General features: G+C 43.9%; 1 protein-coding gene across 3 annotated transcripts; it reads right to left on the reverse strand.

Annotated features, from left to right (window-relative positions):
* Positions 1-32: 32 nt before the first annotated feature.
* On the reverse strand, positions 33-20,417 carry LOC121541632 (PDZ domain-containing protein 7-like). Of its 3 annotated transcripts, none has more exons than XM_041850834.2 (17): positions 20,377-20,417; positions 18,558-18,679; positions 18,173-18,384; positions 15,587-15,724; positions 13,646-13,820; positions 12,526-12,708; positions 12,164-12,311; positions 9,877-9,937; positions 7,473-7,895; positions 7,163-7,330; positions 5,253-5,374; positions 5,053-5,144; positions 4,778-4,869; positions 4,587-4,658; positions 3,720-4,358; positions 1,783-1,883; positions 33-1,225 (listed from the first exon to the last, which is right to left on the reverse strand). In XM_041850834.2, exons 3-17 carry the CDS (start codon positions 18,321-18,323, stop codon positions 1,082-1,084), a joined length of 2,709 nt encoding a protein of 902 aa, XP_041706768.1. In that variant the 5' UTR covers positions 18,324-18,384; positions 18,558-18,679; positions 20,377-20,417; the 3' UTR covers positions 33-1,081. The 3 variants fall into 3 exon arrangements, with proteins under 3 accessions (XP_041706768.1, XP_041706860.1, XP_045065992.1); XM_041850926.2 differs by lacking the exon at positions 20,377-20,417 and adding an exon at positions 19,543-20,366; XM_045210057.1 differs by lacking the exon at positions 20,377-20,417 and having other exon boundaries at positions 18,558-20,366.
* Between the last annotated feature and the right edge of the window lie 46 nt (positions 20,418-20,463).

Consider the following 20,463-nt stretch of genomic DNA (forward strand, 5'->3'; position numbering starts at 1 on the left):
CAAGGAACATCAAGCCACAGCAGTAAAAGAAAAATGGTCAGTTGCTCTTTATTTTATTATGTTAAGTCCCGTTTATACATGTACGTTGTGCTAACATGTCACTCCCCTGTATCCCGATTGTCTGGCCTGTAGACACTTCACCAAGAATTGGAGAAACTTAGGGCATGTTTACACCTGATAATAACATGTGAATTTCCAATCAAGATGATCACTATAGTTATTGGCTCGGTGTGTCTATACATGGTTTTAACATTACCATCAACTGACAGGTGGATCTGATCCAAGCCTGCCATCTTCTGGTCTCCGCTGCACACTGCTCAGACCATAGTGAATTATAGAGGCCTCTAGTGGCCAAAAGGCTGTAATTAGCATGGGCTGATCCCTCCTTGTGACTCTGTTGGAGTCATGTTCAGCCGGGTCATCAGGAGGGATCTGCCAATCGTGAAGAAGAAAAAATGGACTACTTCAAAATGGAGATTGCCTCAATGGCGCTGCCCATGCTGTCACAGACGCTATTAATGGCACATATACAAAGATGAGCCCTCTATTTTTCTCTATGGCTCAGACAGACAACCATTAGTTCAGTTCACAGGGGTCCTGGAAGGCACTCGGATTACAGTTTGCATACATTAGCCGGTGTATTTAATGATTTAAGTAAAGTATTGTCCATAGAAATGTCTGTATATAAATGTGTATATTTATTTTGCATCATTTGTGAAAGTGATGTGAAAATTAATACACTATAACAAATAATGAAAAGTGAAGGATTGTGTGAACTGGCCTACTATTGGCTCTGAGTGGCTTGACGCTTTAGGTAAGAACACACATCACTGGCTGCTGGTTCCCGTGGCGGCAGGTCTCTTAGTCCCCTCGTTTGATTGGCCAGATCCTCCTGGTTCACCATTGAGGGAACAGGAGTTTCCTAGTAACCCACATAATTCCTTCAGACCGTCACTTTTCACTCCTCACTCTTCTCCCCTTCTTCCAACATACTGCAGCTCTGTTTGTGTTGCTTCTAGGGTTTAGGTATTGGGCCTCCAGGCCAAAGCTCAATTTTTCTGTGCAGTGAGTCAGTCTTAAGTCAAGGGCTTTTGGGGACTTTGACTATAAACACCATGGGGTCTTTGGCCTTGTTGCTGAAAGCCCTGCGGATGATCTCCACAGCGTGGGGGTGAGTCACGCCCTGCAGGGACACTCCATCCACTGACACCAGCTCAAATCCAGCCTGGGGATGCAAGCAGAGGAAGGAAGGTTAGAGATAATGCATTTGCCTTGTGCATGCTCTCAGTTGCTCTATTTTGCACTCACACACACACCTAGCCATCTTTCAATTCAACAACATCACGTTACTTTGTCCTTTGGGCTCAAAAACCTCATTTTGATTGTATTGTCCTATGTTCTCTTTCTATAATGTGGTGCCAAAGAGTCTAAATGCCTCGGTTCAAAGCATGAGTTACTCAAATAATTCCCCCCCTCATATCAGTACTCTGGCTTCAAATAAAAGAGCTCCTTCAAAAGGCTTATTATAACAAGGATCCCTTGAGATTACCTTGGGCCTCTATCTCATCACTATGTTTGATTTCATCACTAGCTACATTCATATTTCCATTAATCAGGTAAGTCAATTCAAATTAGTTGGAAAAGATCTGAATGGAATATGTGGCGTGATGTTCATAAGGTGAAATGCTTATCTGAATGGTGGTTTATGGGTCATGTTGTACTGAGACTGGTTATAGCCTTAGTGGTTATAACAGGTCATATCACAGGTTATAACAGGTATACCTTCAGGACTTCACACGTGGAGGCGGCTCCTCCTGGGAAGATCTTCTCTATCTTCACCACCGGCTGCACCTTGGACTCCATCCCACCAGAAATACTGATCCCTGGACCAGTAAAACACAGGCATTATTACATACACAAACAATAAAAAATCTATTGAATTGTATGAGTGAAACTTTGTATTGTCTCTGTTGTAAGAGCTACTTTGCTGATCCCTTCTATAATAGTGAATAAATATTACAGAGAGGTACTGGAGGTGCAACTGTTTGGTAAACCATGAGGATGGCAAACTGTTGATTTCCCTGACTCAACACATACACATAAGGATATAAAAAGTCTACACACCCCAAGTTTTTGTGATGTAAAAGAATGAGACAAAGATAAATCATGTCAACTTTTTCCACCTTTAATGTGACCTATAACGTGAACAATTCAATTGAAAAACAAACTGAAATCTTTGAGGGGGAAAAATTTTAAATTAAAAACTCACAATAACCTGGTTGCATAAGTGTGCACACCCTCAAACTAATACTTTGTTGAAGCACCTTTTGATTTTATTACAGCACTCAGTCTTTTTGGGTAGGAGTCTATTAGCATGGCACATCTTGACGTGGCAATATTTGCCCACTCTTTTTAGCAAAAGCGCTCCAAATCTGTCAGATTGTGAGGACATCTCCTGTGCACAGCCCTCTTCAGATCACCTCAGAGATGTTCAATTGGATTCAGGTCTGGGCTCTGGCTGGGCCATTCCAAAATGTTAATCTTCTTCTGGTGGAGCCTTGCTTTTGTGGATTTGGATGTGTGCTTTGGGTCGTTGTCGTGCTGAAAGGTGAACTTCATCTTCAGCTTTCTAACGGACGCCTGAAGGTTTTGTGCCAAAATTGCCTGGTATTTGGAACTGTTCATAATTCCCTCCACCCTGACTAAGGCCCCGGTTCCAGCTGATGAAAAACAGTGATGCTGCCACCACCATGCTTCACTGTGGGTATGGTGTTCTTTGGGTGATGTGCAGTGTTGTTTTTGCGCCAAACATACCTTTTGGAATTATGGCCAAAAAGTTCAACCTTGGTTTCATCAGACCATAACACATTTTCCCACGTGCTTTTGGGGGACTTGATGTTTGTTTTTGCAAACTTCAGCCGGGATTGGATGTTTTTCTTTGTAAGAAAAGGCTTCCGTCTTGCCACCCTACCCCATAGCCCATTCATATGAACAATACGGGAGATTGTTGTCACATGTAGCACACAGCCAGTACTTGCCAGAAATTCCTGCAGTTCATTTAATGTTGCTGTAGGCCTCTTGGAAGCCTCCCTGACCAGTTTTTTTCTCGTATTTTCATAAATTTTGGAGGGACGTCCAGTTCTTGGTAATGTCTCTGTTGTGCCATATTTTCTCCACTTGATGATGACTGTCTTCACTGTGTTCCATAGTCTATGTAATAGGTCACATGCTTTGGAAATAATTTTTTACCCTTCTCCTGACTGATATCTTTCAACAATGAGATCCCTCTGATGCCTTGGAAGCTCTCTGCGGACCATGGCTTTTGCTCTGAGATGCAACTAAGAAAATACATTTGAACTTTATTTGTGATTAATCAGAGTCACTTTAAATGATAGCAGGTGTGTAATGACTTCTATTTAACATGAGTTTGAATGTGATTGGTTAATTCTGAACACAGCCACATCCCCAGTTATAAGAGGGTGTGCACACTTATGCAACCAGGTTATTGTAAGGTTTTTATTTTTCATTTTTCCCCCTTGAAGATTTCAGTTTGTTTTTCAATTTAATTGTTCACATTATAGGTCACATTAACAGTGGAAAAAGTTCTGACATGATTTATCTTTGTCTCATTCTTTTTTATCACAAAAACCTGGCATTTTAACAGGGGTGTGTAGACTTTTATATCCACTGTACATATATTATATATTACATGAACTCACCCAGTGACTGCTTAGTCTTGGAGATGCTGACGATTTTGAGCTCGTACTCTATGACAGGAGCATTGCCATTGAGGCCATTCTCAGAGGAGCTGGGATGACCGTTCACCCGCTCCCTTCCCAACCCTACCACCCCCTCTGCTGTGAAGTCAGCGTCCAGGCCAGAGCCAAACACCCGGGACAACAGGGGCCTGCTGCGTCGAGGAGCGCTCTGCAGAGTGAACACAGTTTCTTTCTCCCTTTTATCAGTTTTCTCCTTTTTACCCTTGGAAGTCCCATTCCTGAACGGAGACCTCCCCCGCTCTGAGATGGTATCTCCCTGGTCCATTGACACATCATCAAAGTGGACCGAGCGGACCGTACCACTGTCTCCTCGTAGGGGGGAACGGGGGTCGGTGGTGTTGCTGTGGGCCAGCAGCCAGTTGGGGAGCAGGGGGCTGACGGAGGGAGGACGGAGGGAGTCTGAGAAGGCGTAGCCATCCACTGGGACATCCAGTAGGGGGGGGAATGCTCTGGAGGTATGGGTGGGCTGCTCCCGGGGGCTCTGGGACCCAGACAGACGCAGCCGCTCTAGCTCCTCCAGCAGCTGGCTCTCCCTCTCCACCTCCTGGGCACTGTGAAGCTCAAAGCCCCCCTGGAAGTCTACATGGGACCGCAGGAGTCAGTGTAACAACCAAGATCCTGGAGAGCAGACTTATGTTCCAGCGCAACACAACTTTAAAACCTGTTTCCAATAATCATGGTGTTCAACCTGAACCACAATTAGTTGAATCAGGTGTGATAGTGCCGGGCTGGAACAAAAGCCTGCACTTCCTCCCCCATGAATGAATGAAAGAAACACTGCTGTACTGTAGATGGGACCGTACTGACCTGGGATGGGGGTGATGAGGTGTCGTCTGGGGGCTCGTCCAGACTGGGGGGAGCGCAGAAGTGGGGATCTGACTACATAATAAAGGAGAGGAGAAAAGGGGTAATTTAAAGAATGGAAACTCTTTCCTTCAAATGTATTATTGAATGTATGTGTAGTGTACATTACTCTATGTATATTCGTCTTTCCTCACCAGAACGGTACTTCAAGATATCATAGGCCTCCACTTCGAACGGGACCACCATATTGTTGAAAAGCCCTAGGTCAGCTGGAGGCAGCAACATTCTAAAGCGGAAGAGAGAGAGAGTTATTAACTTATAAAAGAACACGGTTGTTTTCATTGTCCAGTCATCAAATAATTGGATTTGTGAGTATGAGCCGAATCCTAAATCCTTCAACTGGTCGCTCCCCCTCCAATCTAAATCCTTAAAGTGAATGTTGTTATTATTGTTTTGCCTCTCTATGTACCTGATCTCTCTCAGTAGCAGCAGCTTCTCAGGCCGGTCCAGCACGGCCAGCAGGTGGTGCACCAGGTTCTCCACCACACGCTCTGTTATGTACTGCAAGAGAATAGTGATTATAACACTATCAATGCAAAATCCATGGAATAAGGATGATAACAGTTCATATTTTCGCTGCCTCTCCTGCCCAGGCCCCAGGCTCCATACCCGTCGGCAGGTCTTCATGACAGAGGCCACGTCGTCCTCACTCAGCAGCCTGCGGGCCATGCCCTCCACCACCCCCAGCATCTCTGGGTCCGGCCCACTGGGTCTGCGCCTGCGCTCCCCATCTAAGGACATAACCAACACCCAGTTGATAGTAGTATACCAACTCAACTCTATAACAAAATAACTCTGCTTTTAGCCATACTTACACTACCGTTCAAAAGTTTGGGGTCACTTAGAAATGTCCTTGTTTTTGAAAGAAAATGATTTTTTTGGTCCATTAAAATAACATAAAATTGATCAGAAATACAGTGTAGACATTGTTAATGTTGTAAATGGCTATTGTAGCTGGAAACGGCTGATTTTTTATGGAATATCTACATAGGCGTACAGAGTCCCATTATCAGCAACCATCAGTCCTCTGTTCCAATGGCATGTTGTGTTTGCTAATCCAAGTTTATCATTTAAAAAGGCTAATTGATCATTAGAAAACCCTTTTGCAATTATGTTAGCACAGTTGAAAACTGCTGTGCTGATTAAAGAAGCAATAAAACTGGCCTTCTTGAGACTAGTTGAGTATCTGGGTTCGATTACAGGCTCAAAATGGCCAGAACAAAGAACTTTCTTCTGAAACTCGTCAGTCTGTTCTTGTTCTGAGAAATGAAGGCTAGCTATTCCATGCGAGAAATTGCCAAGAAACGGAAGATCTCATACAACGCTGTGTACTACTCCCTTCACAGAACAGTGCAAACTGGCTCTAACCAGAATAGAAAGAGGAGTGGGAGGCCCCGGTGCACAACTGAGCAAGAGGACAAATACATTAGAGTGTCTAGTTTGAGAAACAGACGCCTCACAGGTCCTCAACTGGCAGCTTCATTAAATAGTACCCGCAAAACACCAGTCTCAACGTCAACAGTGAAGAGGCTACTCCGGGATGCTGACCTTCTAGGCAGAGTTGCAAAGAAAAAGCCATATCTCAGACTGGCCAATAAAAAGAAAAGATTAAGATGGGCAAAAGAACACAGACACTGGACAGAGGAAGATTGGAAAAAGGTGTTATGGACAGACGATTCGAAATTTGAGGTGTTCGGATCACAAAGAAGAACATTTGTGAGACGCAGACCAAATGAAAAGATGCTGGAGGAGTGCTTGATGCCATCTGTCAAGCATGGTGGAGGCAATGTTATGGTCTGGGGGTGCTTTGTTGGTGGTAAAGTGAGAGATTTGTACAGGGTAAAAGGGATCTTGAAGAAGGAAGGCTATCACTCCATTTTGCAACGCCATGCCATACCCTGTGGACGGCGCTTGATTGGAGCCAATTTCCTCCTACAACAGGACAATGACCCAAAGCACAGCTCCAAACTATGCAATAACTATTTAGGGAAGAAGCAGTCAGCTGGTATTCTGTCTATAATGGAGTGGCCAGCACAGTCACCGGATCTCAATCCTATTGAGCTGTTGTGGGAGCAGCTTGACCATATGGTACGTAAGAAGTGCCCATCAAGCCAATCCAACTTGTGGGAGGTGCTTCAGGAAGCATGGGGTGAAATCTCTTCAGATTACCTCAACAAATTGACAACTAGAATGCCAAAGGTATGCAAGACTGTAATTGCTGCAAATGGAGGATTCTTTGACGAAAGCTAAGTTTGAAGGACACAATTATTATTTCAATTAAAAATCATTATTTCTAACCTTGTCAATGACTACATTTCATATTCATTTTGCTATATTTCCTATTCAAACTCATTTCATGTATGTTTTCAAGTGACCCCAAACTTTTGAACGGTAGTGTATATTCACAGACATGACGACTCACAATTACAGAGTAAAACTCTTTTGAAATAACAGCTAGTTGCACCATTGACTAAATTGATTCTCTTATAGTATACAGGATCATTGAAGGTACTACTAACCTCTGCCTGCCTCGGAATTGGGGGGGGACTTGGAGCGCCCCTTGGAGGTGTCTCTCCTGCGACCCCTGAACAGCAGGTTGACAAAGGTCTTGGAGCGCTGTAGGGTGCTCCTCTCAGGATTCTTCCCTCCTTTCTGCTGTTGTTTCTTCTGCTTCGTCTGCTTCACCTCTATGGCAGGACAGGAAGGAGACGGGGTCTCAACAAAACAAGACTATACTCAGTCATTTTACAACAATAGGTTCTTCTGAGTTGTCCAATCGTTTCAGTAAACTCCCTTTCTATCTAAACCTCTCCACCCCTCTGGCCTCACCTGCTACAGTGACCTGGCTCTGGGAACGGTGGATGGGCTGGCTGGGTCTACTGAGGGCCATGAGGACGGCCGTTTTGGGGGACTCTCCTCTCCCCCTACCTCCCTCCCCTCCCTCCCCCCGGATGGCTGAGTCCTGTAGGAGGGTAGTGGCCCCCAGGCTGTGGCTAGTGTCCGCCCCCATCCTGTGAGGTGAGGGGTCGGTCTGGATGGCGGTGTCAGTACACTGGCCAGACCCAGACCTCTGGTCCTCAGTAGAGATACAGACGTCCACCATGTCCATGCCGAAGGGCAGGCTGGGGGGGAACATGACCTGAGACAGTCCGCTCAGAGAGGAGATAGGAGTCCCAGAGGACAAGGATGAGGCAGAGGAGTTGGAGTCTGAGCCCTGGGAGGAAGACTGCCGAGTCTCATTGCCACTGGCCACTGAGAGAGAGGAGACACACACATCAGTACAGATATAGTGTTTGTTTTGAATTGTTTGTGTAGAAGATCTATATAAAAAAAAGCTACAGATATAGTGTTTGTTTTGAATTGTTTGTGTGGAAGATCTATATATATTTTTTCTTTACAGATACAGTGCCTTGCAAAAGTATTCATCCACCTTGGCATTTTTCCTATTTTGTTGCATTACAACCTGAAATTTAAATTGATTTTTATTTGGATATCATGTAATGGACATACACAAAATAGTCCAAATTGGTGAAGTGAAATGAAAAAAATTACTTGTTTCAAAAAATTCGAAAAAATAAGTAACGGAACAGTGGTGCGTGCATATGTATTCACCCCCTTTGCTATGAAGCCCCTAAATAAGATCTGGTGCAACCAATTACCTTCAGAAGTCACAAAATTAGTTAAATAAAGTCCACCTGTGTGCAATCTAAGTGTCACAAGATCTCAGCATATATACACCTGTTCTGAAAGGCCCCAGAGTCTGCAACACCACTAAGCAAGGGGCACCACCAAGCAAGCGGCACCATGAAGACCAAGGAGCTTTCCAAACAGTTCAGGGACAAAGTTGTGGAGAAGTACAGATCAGGGTTGGGTTATAAAAAAATATCAGAAACTATGAACATCCCACAGAGCACCATTAAATCCATTATTAAAAAATGGAAAGAATATGGCACCACAACAAACCTGCCAAGAGAGGGCCGCCCACCAAAACTCACGGACCAGGCAAGGAGGGCATTAATCAGAGAGGCAACAAAGAGACCAAAGATAACCCTGAAGGAGCTGCAAAGCGCCACAGCGGAGATTGGAGTATCTGTCCATAGGACCACTTTAAGCCGTACACTCCACAGAGCTGGGCTTTACGGAAGAGTGTCCAGAAAAAAGCCATTGCTTAAAGAAAAAAATAAGCAAACACGTTTGGTGTTCGCCAAAAGGCATGTGGGAGACTCCCCAAACATATGGAAGAAGGTATTCTGGTCAGATGAGACGAAAATTGAGCTTTTTGGCCATCAAGGAAAACGCTATGTCTGGCGCAAACCCAACACCTCTCATCAACCCGAGAACACCATCCCACCACCATGCTGTGGGGAAGTTTTTCATTGGCAGGGACTGGGAAACTGGTCAGAATTGAAGGAATGATGGATGGCGCTAAATACAGGGAAATTCATGAGGGAAACCTGTTTCAGTCTTCCAGAGATTTGAGACTGGGACAGAGGTTCACCTTCCAGCAGGACAATGACCCTAAACATACTGCTAAAGCAACACATGAGTGGTTTAAGAGGAAACATTTAAATGTCTTGGAATGGCCTAGTCAAAGCCCAGACCTCAATCCAATTGAGAATCTGTGGTATGACTTAAAAATTGCCGTACACCAGCGGAACCCATCCAACTTGAAGGAGCTGGAGCAGTTTTGCCTTGAAGAATGGGCAAAAATCCCAGTGGCTACATGTGCCAAGCTTATAGAGACATACCCCAAGAGACTTGCAGCTGTAATTGCTGCAAAAGGTGGCTCTACAAAGTATTGACTTTGGGGGGAATGAATAGTTACGCACGCTCAAGCTTTCAGGTTTTTTGTCTTATTTCTTGTTTGTTTCACAAAAAAAATATTTTGCATCTTCAAAGTGGTAGGCATGTTGTGTAAATCAAATGATACAAACCCCCAAAAAATTCATTTTAATTCCAGGTTGTAAGGCAACAAAATAGGAAAAATGCCAAGGGGGGTGAATACTTTCACAAGCCACTGTAGTGTTTGTTTTGAATTGTTTGTGTGGAAGATCTATAAAAAATATTAAAGTTACAGATATAGTGTTTGTTTTGAATTGTTTGTGTGGAAGATATATTTAAAAAAAAATACAAGTTAGCAAAAGTCACCAGTGGCAAGTTGCTTTCTTAAATAATTCAAAAACACCACTGAAACATAATATAGGCTACATGAGATAAGGAGATGGTTACATACACTTGTTAAGCCACCTGTATTCTGCCACCATCTCCTTATAGGCAGGGTATCGTCCCACTTCCTGCAAAGATATGGCCAGAGATATGCAAATAGGTTACAGTAGAGTTCTTGACACATTCACAGGATCCTTATATTTGATAAAGAGTAACTCTAGAAACACAAAGACAGAGTCATATATACCTTAGAGAGAGAGCAGTAAAGGTCCACACGTCTACAACAAGCAATGGAAATCGTTTTCTTCCTAACACATATTCTACCTTTGACATGCTTTGTACTGTTATTTTCCTAGTGCTGGTATAGTGTTTCCCTGTTAAAGAGGGGGCAAGGCGAGGTAAAGAATCAGAGAACAAAAACGTACAAAATGCATCTGTATGCTTTGATCACCACCTGATCCTGGCCGATCTGCCTGGTGAATAATGCATACGGCCTGGCTGTTTTTCACAGGGTGAAACCCAACCCACCACAAGTAAAGTGAGCAAGCAATATTACGACTGCATGCCAGCTGTCTGCCCTGCCACGCAACCTGCTCTTTTGGGAGTGTGTACTGTAGCAACAGTGTCAGTGTGTTTGTGAGTGAGTGAGTGAGTGAGTGAGTGAGTGAGTGAGTGAGTGAGTGAGTGAGTGAGTGAGTGAGTGAGTGAGTGAGTGAGTGAGAGAGAGAGAGAGAGAGAGAGAGAGAGAGAGAGAGAGACCACTGACAAAGACATGATCAGTCTATAATTTTAATGGTAGGTTTATTTGAACAGTGAGAGAAAGAATAACAACAAAGAAATCCAGAAAAACGCATGTCAAAAATGTTATAAATTGATTTGCATTTTAATGAGGGAAATAAGTATTTGACCCCTCTGCAAAACATGACTTAGTACTTGGTGGCAAAACCCTTGTTGGCAATCACAGAGGTCAGAAGTTTCTTGTAGTTGGCCACCAGGTTTGCACACATCTCAGGAGGGATTTTGTCCCACTCCTCTTTGCAGATCTTCTCCAAGTCATTAAGGTTTCGAGGCTGACGTTTGGCAACTCGAGCCTTCAGCTCCATCCACAGATTTTCTATGGGATTAAGGTCTGGAGACTGGCTAGGTCACTCCAGGACCTTAATGTGCTTCTTCTTGAGCCACTCCTTTGTTGCCTTGGCCGTGTGTTTTGGGTCATTGTCATGCTGGAATACCCATCCACGACCCATTTTCAATGCCCTGGCTGAGGGAAGGAGATTCTCACCCAAGATTTGACGGTACATGGCCCCGTCCATCGTCCCTTTGATGCGGTGAAGTTGTCCTGTCCCCTTAGCAGAAAAACACCCCCAAAGCATAATGTTTCCACCTCCATGTTTGACGGTGGGGGATGGTGTTCTTGGGGTCATAGGCAGCATTCCTCCTCCTCCAAACACGGCGAGTTGAGTTGATGCCAAAGAGCTCCATTTTGGTCTCATCTGATCACAACACTTTCACCCAGTTCTCCTCTGAATCATTCAGATGTTCATTGGCAAACTTCAGACGGGCATGTATATGTGCTTTCTTGAGCAGGGGGACCTTGCGGGCGCTGCAGGGTTTCAGTCCTTCACGGCATAGTGTGTTACCAATTGTTTTCTTGGTGACTATGGTCCCAGCTGCCTTGAGATCATTGACAAGATCCTCCCATGTAGTTCTGGGCTGATTCCTCACCGTTCTCATGATCATTGCAACTCCACTAGGTGAGATCTTGCATGGAGCCCCAGGCCGAGGGAGATTGACAGTTATTTTGTGTTTCTTCCATTTGCGAATAATCGCACCAACTGTTGTCACCTTCTCACCAAGCTGCTTGGCGATGGTCTTGTAGCCCATTCCAGCCTTGTGTAGGTCTACAATCTTGTCCCTGACATCCTTGGAGAGCTCTTTGGTCTTGGCCATGGTGGAGAGTTTGGAATCTGATTGATTGAATGCTTCTGTGGACAGGTGTCTTTTATACAGGTAACAAACTGAGATTAGGAGCCCTCCCTTTAAGAGTGTGCTCCTAATCTCAGCTCGTTACCTGTATAAAAGACACCTGGGAGCCAGAAATCTTTCTGATTGAGAGGGGGTCAAATACTTATTTCCCTAATTAAAATGCAAATCAATTTATAACATTTTTGAAATGCGTTTTTCTGGATTTTGTTGTTGTTATTCAAATAAACCTACCATTAAAATTATAGACTGATAATTTCTTTGTCAGTGGGCAAAAGTACAAATTCAGCAGGGGATCAAATACTTTTTTCCCTCACTGTATACAGGAAGTGGTAGAAGGACAAAGGTCAAAGGAGGGCCCCCTCACTCACCTTGATGGTCAGCATGATGTGTGTGTGGCTCTTCAGCACCTCCACAGCACTGCTGTGGCTGATGTCCTCAAAGCTTACACCGTTGGCCGCAAGGATCTGGTCGCCCATCTTAATGCCGTTCTGTTCACCCAGACCTCCAGGATCCAGTCTGACACAGCACAGCATAATAATATCACTATACAGCACAGGTAATACATATAATATATCATATATATAATATAGTCCGGCACAGCACACAGCACAGGAAATACAGACACTGCAAACTAAGCAGAGATTTAAATGATGAATTCAAAAAGCGGTTCAACTTTATTTCTAATGATTTCTTTGTTTCTCTAGCCTGAGATGTTACAGTATGTGCCTACTTGGAGACGTAGATGCCCAGGCCGAACTCCTTGCCCCCTCGGATGTTGAAGCCCAGGCAGTAGTCGTCTGAGGTGGTGTAGAGGTGGACGATCCTCCGCAGTGCCCCATCTGAGCTGGCCACCGAGGCGGAGGGCGTACGCCCACTCTCCTCCACCACCATCCTACGTTGAATCAGATCCACCCTGCAATGGAGATATGTTATAGGGTTGAGCGTTTTTGTGAAGTATACTGGTACATATGGATACACACTGTAATAGAGTTATACTCCATTTTGAGTAATCGAACCATTGATATATACTGAGTGTACAAAACATTACGAACATTATGCTCTTTCCATGACATAGACTGACCAGGTGAATCCAGGTGAAATCTGTGATCCCTTATTTATGTCACTTGTTAAATCCACTTCAGTCAGTGTAGATTAAGGTGAGGAGACATGTTAAAGAAGGATTTTTAAGCCTTAAGACAACTGAGACATGGATTGTGTATTTGTCATTCAGAGGGTGAATGGGCAAGACAAGTGCCTTTGAGCGGGGTATGGTAGTAGGTGCCAGGCACACCGGTTTGAGTGTGTCAAGAACTGCAACGCTGCTGGGTTTTTCACGCTCAACCATTTCCTGTGTGTATCAAGAATGGACAACCAGCTAACTTGACATCTGTGGGAAGTATTGGAGTCAACATGGGCCAGCATCCCTGTGGAATGCTTTCGACACCTTGTAGAGTCCATGCCCCAACGAATTGAGGCTGTTCTGAGGGCAAAAGGGGGTGGAACTCAATATTAGGAAGATGTTCCTAATGTTTTGTACACACAGTGTATACTGGTACATAAGGATACACACTGTAATAGAGTTATACTCACTTACATTTAGGCTATGAGTAATCGAACAATTGATATATACTGTACACATGTAAAGACACATGAACAGACCTGTATAAGTACTTAAAGATAAACTATGGAAGTTAAGTTGCTAATTAGATAAAGCTTTATTGACAGGATTCTAACTAAACACAATCAAATCAGGTAGACAATTCAAGTGGTAAAAGTGACTCACAATTCCAAACCGTGCCTATGAAGTGACAGAGAAAATGTGTCATTTCTAATAGGAGGTCTGTGCTTACCAGGTTGTCTTCTCCTTGGAGTAGCGGATGCCGGGTACTTTGCCCACGCGTCTCACCACCATCCTCAGTCTGTTGTTCCCTGTCAGGACTTTAACTGCACTGCCCATAGTGATGCTCTCCAGGCTCACCCCATTCACCTCCACCAGCTTGTCCCCCACACACAGGCCTGCCTGCTCTGTGGACATATACAGTGCATTCGTAAAGTATTCAGACCCCTTGACTTTTTCCACATTTTGTTATGTTACAGCCTTATTCCAAAATTGATTAAATAGTTATTTTCCCTCATCAATCTACACATAATACCCCATAATGGCAAAGCTAAAAATGGTTTGTAGAAATGTTTGCTAATTTATTAAATATACAAAACGGAAATATTACATTTACATAAGTATTCAGACCCTTTACTCAGTACTTTGTTGAAGCACCTTTGGCAGCGATTACAGCCTCAAGACTTCTTGGGTATGATGCTACAAGCTTGGCACATCTGTATTTGGGGAGTTTCTCCCAATCTTCTCTGCAGATCCTCTCAAGCTCTGTCAGGTTGGATGGGAAGCGTCGCTGCACAGCTATTTTCAGGTCTTTCCAGAGATGTTCGATTGGGTTCAAGTCCCGGCTCTGGCTGGGCCACTCAAGGACATTCAGAGACTTATCCCGAAGCTACTCTTGCGTTGTCTTGGCTGTGTGCTTAGGGTTGTTGTCCTGTTGGAAGGTGAACCTTCACCCCAGTCTGAGGTCCTGGGCGCTCTGGAGCAGGTTTTCATCAAGGATCTCAATGTACTTTGCTCCGTTCATCTTTCCCTCGATCCTGACTAGTCTCCCTGTCCCTGCCGTTGAAAAACATCCCCACAGCATGATGCTGCCACCACCATGCTTCACCATAGGGATGGTTCCAGGTTTCTTCCAGACGTGACGCTTGGGATTCAGGCCAAAGAGTTAAATCTTGGTCTCAACAGACCAGAGAATCTTGTTTCTCAAGGTCTGAGATTCCTTTAGGTGCCTTTTGGCAAACTCCAAGCGGGCTGTCATATGCCTTTTACTGAGGAGTGGCTTCCTTCTGGCCACTCTATCATAAAGGCCTGATTGGTGGAGTGCTGCAGAGATGGTTGTCCTTCTGGAAGGTTCTCCCATCTCCACAATGGAACTCTGGAGCTCTGTCAGAGTGACCATCGGGTCACCTCCCTGACCAAGGTCCTTCTCCCCTGATTGCTCCGTTTGCCCAGGCAGCCAGCTCTAGGAAGAGTCTTGGTGGTTCCAAACATCTTACATTTGAGAATGATGGAGGCCACTGTGTTCTTCGGGACCTTTAATGCTGCAGAAATGTTTCGTACCATTCCCCAGATCTGTGCCTCCACACAATCCTGTCTCGAAGCTCTACGGACAATTCCTTCAACCTCATGGCTTGGTTTTTGCTCTGACGTTCACTGTCAACTGTGGGACCTTATATAGACAGGTGTGTGCCTTTCCAAATCATGTCCAATCAATTCAATTTACCACAGGTGGACATCTCAAGAATGATCAATGGAAACAGGATGCATCTGAGCTCAATTTCGAGTCTCATAGCAAAGGGTCTGAATACTTATGTAAATAAGGTATTGCTGTATTTTCTTTCTAAACATTTCTAAAAACCTGTTTTCGCTTTGTCATTATGGGGTATTGTGTGTAGATTGATGAGGGGAAAAAATATTTAATCAATTTTAGAATAAGGCTGTAACGTAACAAAGTCAAGGGGTCTGAATACTTTCCGAATGCACTGTACATGCATGGACACAGACATGCAGATGGAGACGCTCTCTCTCACACACACACACACACACACACACAGTCGGTCACTCAATTAAAAAACAGTCAAGGTAGAACAGTGTCACTCATGTTATGTCACAACTGTCATGTGTAGACTAAATGTGTAACACAGATATATAGTTGTCTGGATGTATTGTTTACCTGCGGAGCTGTTGTCCTCTACCTTGCTGACAAAGATGCTGAGGCCGTGCTCTGAGCCTCCACGCACGCTGAAGCCCAGCCTGCCGTCCACACTCTTATCCACTGTGACCGTATGGATGTCCTCACTGTCATCTCCACCTGAGAAACACGTCATAATCGATACAAATACTGCCAGCTAAACCCAGAGTGGAAATTCTGTTGTAAGTTTGATGAGTGATACTTTGATAATATCAGGGATCACAAAAAGGTACCTTTAGCCTATATGTCATATAACAGAGTCATACGGGGTTAATTTTATGCCACAATTTATAATCGTTCTTCAAAGAATATCCATTACATCAACAAAGTAATTTTTCCAGAGCTGAACACATTAAATAAGAAAATGAATTGTGCTTAACTTGGCTGTGTAGCAGTATATGGATTGTGATGAGGGGAGGCCTATACAGTGCCTTGCAAAAATATTCATCCCCCTTGGCGTTTTTCCTATTTTGTTGCATTACAACCTGTAATTTAAAGACATTTTTATTTGGATTTCATGTTGGTGAAGTGAAATGAAAAAAATAACTTGTTTCAAAATATTCTAAAAAATAAATAACGGAAAAGTGGTGCGTGCATATGTATTCACCCCCTTTGCTATAAAGCCCCTAAATAAGATCTGGTGCAACCAATTACCTTCAGAAGTCACATAATGTCACGACTTCCGCAGAGGCTGCCTCCCCTCCTTGTTCGGGCAGGCTTCGGCGTTCGTCGTCACCGGCTTACTAACCACTGCCGCCCCAATTATCATCATCACATTTGTCTTGTCTTGTCAATCACACACACCTGGTTCTAATCCCCTCATTAGTCCGTGTATAAGTGTTCCCTCTGCCCCCTTGTCCTTGTGGGTGATTGTTTGAATGTGAGAGTAGTGTAGCTCGGTGGAGCTACTCATACCATTTTGTTGCCAGGGTAGACATTTCCCCTGTGCCTATGTATTGTATGGAGATACCGTTACAGTGTATTGCCAGGGTAGATAGTTTCCCCTGTGCCTGTTTCGTTTGTCGCTATTCCAGCGTATTTTGTGTAACGAAGGAATAAACTCTGTATTCAGTGATTACCCTCCTGCGCCTGACTCCTTCCATCACACTCATCACACATAATTAGTTAAATAAAGTCCACCTGTGTGCAATCTAAGTGTCACATGATCTGTCACATGATCTCAGTATATATACACCTGTTCTGAAAGGCCCCAGAGTCTGCAACACCACAAAGCAAGGGGCACCACCAAGCAAGCGGCACCATGAAGACCAAAGAGCTCTCCAAACAGGTCAGGGACAAAGTTGTAGAGAAGTACAGATCAGGGTTGGGTTATAAAAAAATATCAGAAACTTTGAACATCCCATGGAGCACCATTAAATCCATTATTAAAAAATGGAAAGAATATGGCTTCACAACAAACCTGCCAAGAGAGGGCCGCCCACCAAAACTCACGGACCAGGCAAGGAGGGTATTAATCAGAGAGGCATCAAAGAGACCAAAGATAACCCTGAAGGAGCTGCAAAGCTCCACAGCGGAGATTGGAGTATCTGTCCATAGGACCACTTTAAGCCGTACACTCCACAGAGCTGGGCTTTATGGAAGAGTGGCCAGAAAAAAGCCATTGCTTAAAGAAAAAAATAAGCAAACACGTTTGGTGTTCGCCAAAAGGCATGTGGGAGACTCCCCAAACATATGGAAGAAGGTACTCTGGTCAGATGAGACTAAAATTGAGCTTTTAGGCCATCAAGGAAAACGCTATGTCTGGCGCAAACCCAACACCTCTCATCACCCTGAGAACACCATCCCCACAGTGAATTCTGGTGGTGGCAGCATCATGCTGTGGGGATGTTTTTTCATCGGCAGGGACTGGGAAACTGGTCAGAATTGAAGGAATGATGGATGGTGCTAAATACAGGGAAATTCAGTCTTCCAGAGATTTGAGACTGGGACGGAGGTTCACCTTCCAGCAGGACAATGACCCTAAGCATACTGCTAAAGCAACACTGGAGTGTTTTAAGGGGAAACATTTGAATGTCTTAGAATGGCCTAGTCAAAGCTCAGACCTCAATCCAATTGAGAATCTGTGGCATGACTTAAAGATTGCTGTACACCAGCGGAACCCATCCAACTTGAAGGAGCTGGAGCAGTTTTGCCTTGAAGAATGGGCAAAAATCCCAGTGGCTAGATGTGCCAAGCTTATAGAGACATACCCCAAGAGACTTGCAGCTGTAATTCCCGCAAAAAGTGGCTCTACAAAGTATTGACTTTGGGGGGTGAATAGCTATGCACACTCAAGTTTTCATTTTTTTTGTCTTATTTCTTATTTGTTTCACAATAAAAAATATTTTGCATCTTCAAAGTGGTAGGCATGTTGTGTAAATCAAATTATACAAACCTAAAAAAAGTATATTTTAATTCCAGGTTGTAAGGCAACAAAATAGGAAAAATGCCAAGGGGGGTGAATACTTTCGCAAGCCACTGTATGCCAGACACCGGTCATGCCTTAGAGGGCACGCTGATCTGATCTGAGCCAATCTCTGGTGTGGTGTATCAGAGGGCCCTCCTCACCGTCCACAGGAGAGTTGATGAGGATGACCCGGCCCATGGGGGAGGAGGATCGGATTCCACGGCGCTGCTGCTGCTTCCGAAGGAGGTGGCGCGTAGCCGTGCCTGACCCGGGGGTTGCGTCCCTGCGGGAGGGGTTTGACGAGTGAGCCATGGCCAGGAGCGGGGTCCTCTTTCACACACTCCTTCAGGGGCTCAGCGCTGGATGGAGAAGCCTAGAACAGAAGGAGATGTAGGCTCAGGATTGATGAAACCAGATAGCAGTGCAATTCAATGGCTTGGAATTTTCATAAATGCATGCACGAAGCCAGAGCATAAACTACCATAATTTGGCCCAAAAACGATGTAACAGAATATCTTGGCATGATTGAGTAGCATGGTAACTCACCAGTGCAGATGGGTGGTTTGTGACATGTTGGCAGACCCTCTGCCTCCCTGGACTCACACTCTGGTCCATTCCTGGCCATGGTGAATCTCACTCCCCCACCTAACACCATGAGAAACACAGACCTGTCCAGTGCATGCAGTAAGTCAGATATCATGCAGGGTCAGATACCTCATCCAATTGAATAACCAACCAAATGTTATGTGCAAACTGATAAGGATACATGTCACTCAATTATTTCCAAACATGCTGCAATTTCCTCAATCATAGCACTTTGGGCAATGATGAACGGCTGAGTTCTTTTTGATAACAGTTTCTTGAGCTTACTTTCATCAACCTGCCTGACCCAATTACAGACACGATGTCACATGCTTTCGATGCCATGGATACCTTGGACTAAACTTAACCCAATGCGTGATAAGCCCGGTGTCGTCATGAAGGAGGATTTCCCCCATGCGCCTAGTAAGGCTTGTCAGGACCTTGGACAGCGACGTTGAACTAACTTTGCCTAAATAGAATGCACTGTTGCCAACATTATGTTAGTAAAGCATCCAAACTACTGGCATGTAAAGTAGGCCGGCTTTAAAGCACACTTTCCTTATTATTATATTTTTTATTAGAACTAATGCGTACCTTATCTGCGTAGTTCGTCAACAACAGCAACAGCCTGGGAGCTGTACAATAGCCTACCGTGGCATGTCTTGCCATTTCTATATAGTCTAATTAAAATACATAAATTAAATAAATAAACCGCTCCGACAAACTGAATGGTACGGCTAATAAATACATTTATAAAAACTAAAGCCTTGATAATGTGCAGATATTCACATTACAGCACCATTGCACCAACGGGTATGAAGACAACAATGACTGACTACTAAGTTACTGGAAGGTGAAACATTAATTCGCAAGGAAAATTGGACTGCATATAGATATTCTAGGAGAAACAAGCTATTGTTTTAACCGTATTTTAAAGTTTTAACATTACCTTTGTTCATGTTGTGTTGAATGACCTCGCTCACCTGGGAAATGCAGTAAGCTAACGAAGTCCCGCCCTCTACAGCAATGTGATTGGATGTCTTTATTTTGACTGGGACACAAAACTGCTTTCAGATTGGCTGCTGAACCTGCTCATCGTTCCTCTGAGTAGAAAATACAGGTAGGCTACTCATGGCAAATGGGCATACTATAGCCTACTTTTATGAGCCATATTTTTATATAAGCCATAATGATCCATTTAGATATCAAATAAAGGTATTTGATCAAATCCACTGTCTTGACATAACAGCAGTCTTCATTGTGCCTTTTTTTTACATTGTCTAAATGATACTCCAGTGGAGACATTACACAAAGGGCTCAGTTTATTGTCTGTGAGGGTATACAGTACAATGCAACACAATTGTATCAGCCTGTCTGTTATGAGCTGGTTGGAGTGATGAAACTGAGTGTAATGCATCAGGTCTGATCCCTCAACAATTTAGACACAGACCATCATTAACACACTCACAGAACCACAACACCATCAGCACTAGACATATCTGAACATAGCGAAATGACTTGGGCTTGTGCCACACACCCTTACTGAACACTGAGGTCAAAATAGATCTATATACTTCAATTATGTTTTCTTAGTATAAGAAGTAGACGGTTTTCTTAGATTCTGTGTATTGTTGAAGTCTTTGCTTTGCCTACCATACATACACTGAACACATTTTTTAACGCAACATGTAAAGTGTTGGTCCCAGGTTTCATGAGCTGAAATAAAAGATTTGCACAAAAAGCTTATTTCTCTCAAATGTTGTGCACAAATTTGTTTACATACCTGTTAGTGAGCATTTATCCTTTGTCAAGATAATCCATCACCTGACAGGTGTGGCATATCAAGAAGCTGATTAAACAGCATGATCAT

Source organism: Coregonus clupeaformis, chromosome 1 (genome assembly GCF_020615455.1).
Source record: "Coregonus clupeaformis isolate EN_2021a chromosome 1, ASM2061545v1, whole genome shotgun sequence".
Classification (NCBI taxonomy): domain Eukaryota; kingdom Metazoa; phylum Chordata; class Actinopteri; order Salmoniformes; family Salmonidae; genus Coregonus; species Coregonus clupeaformis.

Excerpts from the sequence above, each read along its gene's own strand:
- LOC121541632 (XM_041850834.2), bottom strand. The coding sequence starts at position 18,323 with ATGGCTCACTCGTCAAACCCCTCCCGCAGGGACGCAACCCCCGGGTCA. Across the intron at positions 15,725-18,172 it reads CATCAACTCTCCTGTGGACG|GTGGAGATGACAGTGAGGAC; the intron begins GTGAGGAGGGCC and ends CGTGTTTCTCAG. Across the intron at positions 4,870-5,052 it reads CTGCTACTGAGAGAGATCAG|AATGTTGCTGCCTCCAGCTG; the intron begins GTACATAGAGAG and ends CTTCCGCTTTAG.